General features: G+C 40.4%; 1 protein-coding gene across 1 annotated transcript; it reads left to right on the forward strand.

Moving 5' to 3' along the window:
* Positions 1 to 216: 216 nt before the first annotated feature.
* Positions 217 to 9,850, forward strand: LOC116677637 (phosphoglucomutase-like protein 5; the record flags this gene model as incomplete). Its single annotated transcript, XM_032507993.1, is given in 7 exon segments — positions 217 to 228; positions 1,971 to 2,281; positions 5,741 to 5,903; positions 6,090 to 6,236; positions 6,333 to 6,458; positions 7,372 to 7,562; positions 9,696 to 9,850. Coding segments are annotated over 6 exon segments (1,040 nt in total), but the record flags the coding sequence as incomplete, so codon positions are not given.
* Positions 9,851 to 10,600: the final 750 nt, after the last annotated feature.

Genomic DNA, 10,600 nt, shown 5'->3' on the forward strand with positions numbered 1-10,600 from the left:
AAACATTTATACGTGGGTGGTTCCATACAACGCTCCTCACAAGTCAAATAACTGTTTTTTAACTATTTTTATTTAATTTGGGTGCCTTTTTATGTAATTTATATCATTTTAAGAACAAAATAAGATTTAAGAACACTGAAAAAGATGACAAATGTGGGAAAAAAAACAACAAAAACGCAGAAAGAAATCGACAAATACATTGTGAAAAGTGAGAAAGAACTTAGAAAAGTTAGCAAATGTCAAAAAGTGACAATACATGTCGGAGAAAGCTTCAAAAAATTCAAACCAGCAACAAAAATGTTCAAAAAAAATCGACAAAGAACTTTGGGAAAGGTGAGAAAAATGTGGTTTTAACTTCAAATCTTGACAAAAAAAACTAAATGTTGGTCAACGGGAAGACAACGTGACAGTTTAGAAAGTTTATGTCTCTCACAGTTCACAATATTCCCATCATTATTAATGTCGACCCTTTAGATTTATACAGGCAGTAAAATCCATTCACTTGCACGGTCATTTTATTAATTATAGGCTATGTAAAGAATATTAAAAAAGGTCGACCCATCCATAACAGTTAACCACCTCTTTACGATCATTTGGCAGTCAAAGAGATATAGTAATTGAGATAAAAGGTTGAAAATATAAACTTAACCCCCCTTTTTTGCAGATTAAACGTAATGAGGTTAAGAATGAGTCGCTAAACTAACATAAAAGGTAGTTTTTTTCTTCCTCAAATAAACGTCTTAATGGATCCTTCTTGATTTTGTTTTATTGATTCTTCATTTCTCAAAAATAATATTTACAATTCTACACCGAAAGTCCATTTACAATACAAATTAAACTAGAATAGAATAGAATAGAATAGAATAGACTCAAAATTTTAATGTAGGTTAATTGTTGTGATCATCTCAACCTAGAAGGGTTTTTTTTATGTATAAGAAGGGTTCAGTTCTTCCTTCCAGCCTCCAGGTCGCACTGTTTACCAAATATTGGAGCAGGCGCGATGTATTATAAATTATAGAGACTGCTGCAGGCAGTAATAATAAACTAGGCTAGTAATAATAATAATGTATGCTTTATTAATCCCACAAGGGGAAATTACAAGTTACAATTTACACTGTGTTGTTATTACATACATTGCACACAGGCCTTAACTATACACACATGCTCAGTACCTATACATGCACTAAATGGAGAGATGTCAGAGTAAGGGGGGGGGGGGGGCGTCCCATGGAAAGGCACCCGAGCGGTTGGGGGTTCAGTGCCTTGCTCAAGAGCACATTGGCAGTGCCCAGGAGGTGAACTGGCACCTCTCCAGCTACCAGTAGGTTAATTACACCCTAGTCGTGGAATGGGGCAGTTCTGATTATGCAAAGACACTGCAGGTGAGAGTCGTGTGTGACACATGGAACTGAAGACCCTGAAGTTGAAATGGAAAAACAAGAAAGACTGTGATATTAGGGGGTGTAATTTTGCTCAGTGGTCTGTCATTTCCCACAATAAACTCAAGTGACTAGCCCACAGTAGTCTACCGGCTTATGCCTTCATGCCGGGCAGTGTGGACAGCACAGGCGCACCAGTGTCCGGTTGCAGACCGGTCCCGACACAATTCCCCTCTGCCATCAGTCAAAGGTCTATTTTTGGCCTGAGGCTCAGCTGATTGTGGGCCTTGAAGATTCTGTCCCTCCCTGATTTTTTTTTCTTCTTGTAGTCAGTTGTTCAGGCTTATTAGGAAAAGAGGGAGTTGTCTATCAGCAGAGGAGCTGAATGTTAAACTCAGCACTGAGGGATGCAGCTCTGTAGGCTACAACATTAGTTGCAGAGGTGAGGACAATTGGGATTGGGTGTTTCCTTTTATCCCTGTGTGTGGCACTGCTGTCACTGCTCTCCTCCTCCAACTGGAACTTCCATCTTTGTCAAAGGCTGTTGATTCGACGCCTTTTCCTCTGGGGTCGGATACCACCAGAAGTCAGCTTCGAACTTCAAGTTGTTTGTTGCGTCCTCCCGTTGGGTCCCGACGAGGAGGATGGAGACCAGTCCCATCCCGGTGTTGACGGTCCAAACCGCCCCCTTCGACGACCAGCGGCCCGGTACCAACGGTCTGCGGAGGAAGACCGCGGTGTTCGAGGGGAAGAAGAACTACCTGCAGAACTACATACAGAGCGTGTTGTCCTCCATCGACCTGCGGGACCGGCAGGGCTGCACCATGGTGGTGGGCTGCGACGGCCGCTACTTCAGCCGGACCGCCACCGAGGTCATAGTGCAGATGGCAGCTGCCAATGGTGTAAGTGTGTGTGTGTGTGTGTGTGTGTGTGTGTGTGTGTGTGTGTGTGTGTGTGTGTGTGTGTGTGTGTGTGTGTGGGTCATATATCGTCCAAGACTGACAAGCTTTTGTTTTATCATATCAACATATGGAAACACTTTTAACCATGCGTAATACTAACATTTCCTGGTAAAAAAAAAACAACAATCACAAAATCTAGTGTATTTATAACAGGAGTCTTTAAAAGTAAATACTCAAATCCAAACTTGATTTTAGCTGCTTATAATCACTGTAATGAAGACCATAGAATATACACATATACTGACTGAGACTGACTTTTGTTTCATTAAATCAACATATAGAAACACTTATAACCATGCATAAGATTGACATTTCTGTATTTTTTTGTTAAAAAATAATAAGTAGGCCTATAATGAATCTACACTAGTGTATTTATAACAGGAGTTGTTAAAAGTAAAGACTTAAATCCAAATGGGATTTTAGCTGCTTATCATTTTAATGAAGACCATAGAATGAATAAACTTGCCATTAATGAAAGTAGCTTATTATCCCAAAAAAAGGTATAAATACATAAATAAATAAATCACATTTTGGATTTAGCCCAGTGGTTTCCAACCTGGGGGTCTAAACTTAAGTGGACACGAGCAAAAAAAGGAGGGGAAGCATTGCTATAGCCAGCAGAGATTGTTCCAAAATAAATAGTTAGGACTGCATTGCAGTTGGTCAATATTTATTTATCTTCTTAATCATAGCTGACATGTTCATGCAATCACTCCTCATTCAGACATGAAAGCCAGATGAAAGTAATAATCTGTGTTATCAACAACTTCATGAGTTAATAACCCATCCAAAATGTGTCTGAACTCTCAAGCGTAAGCAGCAGATAAATGGAAACAGGAAGACAGAGAGGAGGAAAATTTCTGGTTGATTTGGACAGATTCCAAAGGAAAATCTGAAAGGAACATTGTTTGTTTTTTAGATCTGTCCGTTTTTCTGCTGGCCCAGCCAAATGTCTCTTGATGTCGGCCTTATCAGCACTTCCATCCATCCTGCTCTATTTTCCTGCCGACGTATGTCGTTCCCCTCCCCCTCACTGCACTGGTCCACCTCTCCGGGGCCATGCTTTGGGCATCCCCTGTCAAATGGCATTGAACCAAAAGTCAGACAGAAGAGGGGCAACACTTGTAGACGACCAAGCCAAATGCATGGAGCGAATAAGATCTATAATAGATTGATTAATATGTCTTCTTAGGTCATTACAATACTATGCAGGCTAAATGTGTTTTAAAGAGTACATTTCTTAGGATTGCCCCTCACTTTCCTTGTCTTTACTTTATAAACACATGCAACATGCCGGATGTTAGAAGGATATACTGACGTCAGGAGAATAAATTCCTCTCCAGTGAGGACACTTTTATTTAGAATAGCTGATATGCAGGGGATTTAAGGGATGCTGGTGGTATTACCACTTTAAAAGTGGCATACAAATTATAAATAGAGAGTGCAGCCCTGTTATTTAGGCCCCCTCCTGGGGCAGATCATTTGCTTTTTAAAAGCTGTCTGTCAATTAGTCACCTGTGGAAGGATGGGATGCTTTGGACCAGTGTTGCTTTCAGTTCCAGTTGGACAGATGGGCTCTTAAACCTTTTCAACTCAGTGTTTAAACAAAAGACATGATTTTTTTCTAGATGTTATGTCAGCTCAAGAAACGCTACCTGACAATTTTTGTTTTCTGCGTCATTTCCCTACACTGTAAATAATGTCTGTGAAATCTACAGTTATTTACTGTGAAATCTATAGTTATTTACTGTAGATTTCACAGTAACACTACTGTATATGATTTTTTACAGTGGAATGCTGTAAAGTTTACATTACAACCTTGTCGACATGACAAAATCACAGTAGTCTAAGTATTACAGTAAAAGAAAATCACAATATAGCCACTATAGTATTGTAAATAGTAAAATAAAGTACTGAATTTTTACTTTTTTATGTTATGTTGTGTTCAATTGTTTTGTATTTTACAAAGAATACATAAAATACTGAATTACTGAAGTAAAGTTACTGTAAAAATAATTCACAGTAACTCGCTGGCCAATTGTTACCAGTAAGTTACTGTAAACTTTACGTTAAATTTGTTACAGTGTATTGATGGTCATTTTTCAAGCAACAATTTTATGCAGAGCCTGATTTCATATATAAGCAGCATTCTGAAAACATCCAAGTCATCCACAAAAACAATTCTAGCTTAATCATAAAGCACAATTACAGTAGGTGACATTCTGATGACTGATGTGCAACTCCATCCATCCAGCCTCATCCGCTTATCCGGTATCAGGGCACAGGGGCAGCAGCTCCAGCAAGGGACCCCAAACTTCCCTTTCCCGACCCACATCAACCAGCTCCGACTGGGGGATCCCGAGGCGTTCCCAGGCCAGGTTGGAGATCTAATCTCTCCACCTAGTCCTGGGTCTTCCCCGAGGCCTCCTCCCAGCTGGACGTGCCTGGAACACCTCCCTAGGGAGGCCCCCAAGAGGCATCGTCACCAGATGCCCGAACCACCTCAACTTTGTCCTTTCGAAGCGAAGGAGCAGCGGCTCTACTCCGAGCTCCTCACGGGTGACTGAGCTTCTCACCCTATCTCTAAGGGAGACGCCAGCCACCCTCCTAAGGAACCCATTTCGGCCGCTTGTACCCTGGATCTCACTCTTTCGGTCATGACCCAGTCTTCATGACCATAGGTGAGGGTAGGAACGAAAACTGACCGGTAGATCGAGAGCTTTGCCTTCTGGCTCATCTCTCCTTTCATCACAATGGTGTGATTAACGGAATGTAATACCGCACCCACTGCTCCGATTCTCCGACCAATCATGGTCCCCTCACTCGCGAACAAGACCCCAAGGCATTTAAACTCCTTCACTTGGGGTAAGGACTCACTCCCTACCTGAAGAAGGCACTCCATCGGTTTCCTGCTGAGAACCATGGTCTCAGATTTAGAGGTGCTGATCCTCATCCCAGCCGCTTCACACTCGGCTGCGAACTGATCCAGTGAGTGCTGAAGGTAATGAACCGATGATGCCATTAGGACCACATCATCTGCAAAAAGTAGAAATGAGATCCTGAGGCCACCAAACTGCAACCCCTCCCCGCCCCGACTACGCCTCGATATCCTGACCATAAATATTACAAACAGGATTGGTGACATCCCTGCATTCCTGGCGGAGGCCAACCCTCACCTGGAACAAGTCCGACTTACTGCCGAGAACCTGGACACAGCTCTTGCTTTGGTCATGCAGAGATTGGATGGCCCTGAGAAGGGACCTACTCACCCATACTCCCACAGGGTCTTCCTGGGGACCCAGTCAAACGCTTTCTCCAGATCCCCAAAACACATGTAGATTGGTTGGGCATACTCCAGGGCAACTGACATTGCTAATTGTTAACATCTGTGCTGTGCAGATTGGACGTCTGGTAATCGGCCACAATGGTCTCCTGTCCACCCCTGCTGTGTCCTGCATCATCAGGAAGATCAAGGCCATTGGCGGGATCATCCTTACAGCTAGTCACAACCCCGGAGGCCCTGGTGGAGACTTTGGAATCAAGTTCAATGTGGCAAATGGAGGTGAGGACTGAGAAAGAGTGCTTGTTTTCTGATTCTTCCAGTTGCTTCTTCCTATTAGGATATATTTAAAGTCAAAGTGAGGGGCTCAAAAACATCTGTAAAGTCAGAGATTTTTTTTCTGGACAAAAATGAATGCGTGTTTTGTTAGTTTACACATATAATTGCATGTCTTCCTTTGTGTGGTAGGTCCGTCTCCGGATACAGTGATGGAGAGGATCTACCAGGTGAGCCGGACACTTGAGGAGTATGCAATCTGCCCTGATCTCCGCATTGACCTGTCCAGACTGGGAAGACAAGAATTTGACCTGGAGAACAAGTTCAAACCTTTCAGAGGTACAAAACCCACTCGCTCTTTCATTCTTTCTTTAATTGAAAAATGCATACAAACAAACTCATCCGTTACCGATCGTCTCTTCTCTGTGTTTGTAGTGGAGATCGTAGACTCAGTGGATGTGTATCTACAACTGCTAAGAAACATCTTTGACTTCAATGCCATTAAAAGTCTTCTCACAGGACCAGATCAGCTCAAGATACACATAGATGCCATGAACGGAGGTGAGGCAATTCGTCATCTACCTTACAGTGGCTTGAGAAAGTTTACACACCCAGGCTAAAGTTGATTAAAAAGAGAAATAACAAAATCATCTTTTGTAAATTTATCTTAATGCCTTAATTAAAAAAATTTAGGAAAATCCAACCTGTTAAGGACCCCAATTTTCTTTGTGAATGAATAATGTATTGTAAGTAAATAAACCCTTAAAATACAAGGGGCACAACTATACACACCCCTATGTTAAATTCCCATAGAGGCCGGCAGATTTTGATTTTTAAAGGCCAGTTATTACATGGATCAGGATACTATGCATCCTGATAAAGTTCCCTTGGCCTTTGGAATTAAAATAACCCCCCCACATTACCACATACCCTTCACCATACATAGAGATACACGTGGGGAACTTTCCATAAGATCATCTCTCAATGCAAATCAAACCAGCTATTAACCTAACTGAAATACACAATGCCAATCTCTGTGTATGGTGAAGGGTATGTTATGATGGGGGGGTTATTTTAATTCCAAAGGCTAAGGGAACTTTATCAGGATGCATAGTATCCTGGATCCATGAAATAACTGGCCTTGAAAATAAAAATCTGCCTGCCTCTATGGGAATTAACATAGGGGTGTGTAAAGTTATGCCCCCTGTATTTTAAGAATATATTTATTTACAATAGGTTATTCATTCACAAAGAAAATTGATGTCCTTAGAAGGTTGGATTTTCCTATTTTTTTTTTAACTAAGGCATTAAGATCAATTTCCAAAATGTTTTTTTTTATTCCTCTTTTAAATCAACTTTAGCATGGATGTGTACATTTTGAAACCACTGCATGCACTGTAAATAGCGTAAATTATTGGAGATTAAACAGTTTCTGTCTTTTGTCCTTGTCTCTACTCCTCATGTTGTGTTACAGTGATGGGCCCCTACGTGCGTAGGATCCTGTGTGATGAGTTGGGAGCCCCTGCTAACTCTGCTGTCAACTGTGTCCCCCTGGAGGACTTTGGGGGCCGACCTCCAGAGCCCAACCTGACTTACGCCACCTCTCTGGTAGATGCCATGAAAGGAGGGGACTTTGGCTTTGGAGCTGCATTTGATGCGGATGGGGTAAGACATGTTATGTCTACTTTTAAATGTCTTAAAACATAGAGGACAAATAGCATTTTGAGTAATTTATATGACATGTGTCAAATTAATTTTGTTGTCCTGGTATAGCCACTGTTAAATATGTGTGATAAGAGTGAGGAATGTGCTAAAAGGTAGATATTGACATCACACACTGAATACACAACATCAATAGTACTGTCATAACACATAGCAACATAGATACATTTTTTTTTTTTTTTAAATTATATGTCAGTGGACAATGCCCATGTTTTAATAGTGTGCCACTGAACTCACCGGCATAACATGTTTTTCAACTGGTGGAGTCAAATGATTTTTTTTTTTTTTCAAACTCAAATGCATTTAGTTTTTGAGTGGAAGTTGTTTTCATGCAGTAAACAAGTTTTAAATATAAAAAAAATACATACAACAGTTAAAAAAATTCAAAATTTTAATCAAATGCATTTTCTGTGAAACAGCTGGTGCTAACGGAAAAAAAGAAATGTTGCTTGATAAATAGAGGCATGTTGGAAGGGATTTTCTTAAAGGAGTCTCTTTCATGTTGATGATGATGTTTTTAAAAAGACTTTGTAAGCTTTAGCAATGCATTTATACTTTACTTTGTGCCATAAAGCCCCTTTGTGACATAAAATAATACAGTAGATTTAGTGGATAATCCCTTTTATTCAGATTATAATTGTGCTATTAGAGGCTGTAGGGGTTGATAATACATGTTGGTCTGGTTTGGTTTACTAACATTACCATGGCGATGCTTTAACCCTTGTGTTGTCTTCCCGTTGACTAGGAAACTTTCTGTTTTTCTGGATCAAAATTTAAAGTACCAACGTTTTTTGAAACTTTTGTCACTTTTTTTTGTGGTTTTTTAAAAACTTTTCCTGACGTTTTTGTCACTTTTTTCAAAGTTTTTGTTGATTTTGTTTCTTCCCTTTTTGATGTATTAGTTGTCCCCCCCCCCCCCCCCCCCCCATCATTTTTCTCACATTTATCAACGTTCTTTTGTCGTTTTTATTCTTCTTTCAAATGCTATAAAAACTGTAACCTGACGTGGTCATACTCAGATTCTAGTCAGAATATGAACTTCCCGGCCTCAAAAGTTGTGGGCGGGGCTAAATTCAGGGGGCATTTAGGCTAATTTAATTTAATAAAAAAAAATAAAAAAATCAATGAAAGTAGTAAACTGATAATTTATTTTACTTGTGAAGAGTGTTCACATCCAATCCACGTTATTTTTTTGACAATTTGGGTGAAAGAAAACCCAAATTTCTGATATGGAAGCTTTTTGAAAATGGGTCAAATTTGACCCGAGGACAACAGGAGGGTCAATTGTCCTAAATAGATGTCCTTTCTTACATACAGCTGGATATTCGGGTTTATGGTAGGTCATTCAGCAATGTGTTCATTTAAAACCTATTCAGATTGATTTTCAAAGCAACATCATCAGACTCCACCCATAGATACCACAGAGAGGTTTTTTTTTTATATGCTTTTGTTTGTTCGTTCATTTATAACAGGAAGAAAAGCAATGGGGGCTGAATGAGACAAATGACGATCCAACAAGCAGCTCACTTTTTCCACACTGTCATCCAGTAGTCGTTTCTACTGTTTATACACACACAAACGCACACACACACACACACACACACACACACACACACACACATGCACGCACGCGCACGCCATTGCTGAGTGAATTAGCTTAGCATCAGGAGAATTATTTCATATCTGCTCTGTTCCTCCCGCCAGGTTTCTTTTTTGCAGTCGCTGTTGAATAATAGCATCACCAATATCTTCCATACTTTAAACATTAATTAATTCATTAACTAAATGTTATGGCAACCCAATGGTTAATCTGTGCAACTGTTAGCTGAAAACAATTATTACATTATATGTGGCATCATTTGAACTATAATGGAGGTCTGCAGCACAGAGGGATGGGTTAATTGACAATAAGCAAAAGAAGAGATAAAGAGATAGAAGATGACCAGACTTATCCTTTGATATCACCTGTAACCCTAAATCCGTCATGTTTAGTCTGGTTGCAGTTCTATCTTTACATTGTTACATTTAAATCTAATACCAAGACTCACGTTGTACTGTATGCTGTGCTGATGCCAGGACCGTTACATGATCCTCGGAGAAAACGGCTTCTTTGTGAACCCGTCCGACTCGGTGGCCATCATGGCTGCCAACCTCTCCACCGTCCCCTACTTCAGACAGCTGGGAGTCAAGGGCTTTGCCAGGAGCATGGCCACCAGCACTGCCCTCGACAGGTACAACACACACTGACACACACGCGCACACACTCAGTAGATCTAAGGATTTAAGGGAAAACCGGACTCAGTGATTGATTTACGGCCTGTGTTAATGCAAACAGACTAATGTTCCTACGCTACTGTGTCTTTATCAGAGTCAAAGTGGACAAAGACATAAAGAAAACACATACATAGCCAGACTAGATCAGGTGTACAATTGTCATTGGATAATTGGTTGAACAGGATTTTAAATCTGTTGGATTATGGGTCAAAGGGTGTTAGTTGCCATAGCCAATGTCTAAGTCAACTCCATGCACTATAATTGCACTATAATCACATCAAAAACACAAGAATACAGATATAGCTTAAAGTTACAAAGACAGAAGTTCAAAAAGTACTGCAACCATTAAGGAAAAATGACAAATTTCGTTTTTCATTTAAACCAAAAGGCTCAAGAGTGTAAATCCAATATTCCTCTCTGCAGAGCAGTAAGTTGATCTTCAGATAGCCAGATCTCTAAAGCTATTGTAGTTTGTCCAACATAAACCAGATCCCACAGACATTTCATCCTATAGACATGGACACATGGTGTCTACATGTATGTATAGATATAGAGAGATCTAAGGGAATTTGCCTTGTCTTGTCACACCACCTCAACCTCTCTCCACAAACTCCTGCAGCAGCCCAATCTCTGAAGAGGGACGCCACTCTCAGATGAAGACTCACCCACTATGAATAAGACTGTGAGATCACTAACACACAAGACCC

This window comes from Etheostoma spectabile, unplaced genomic scaffold (assembly GCF_008692095.1).
Source record: "Etheostoma spectabile isolate EspeVRDwgs_2016 unplaced genomic scaffold, UIUC_Espe_1.0 scaffold00005453, whole genome shotgun sequence".
Lineage (NCBI taxonomy): Eukaryota > Metazoa > Chordata > Actinopteri > Perciformes > Percidae > Etheostoma > Etheostoma spectabile.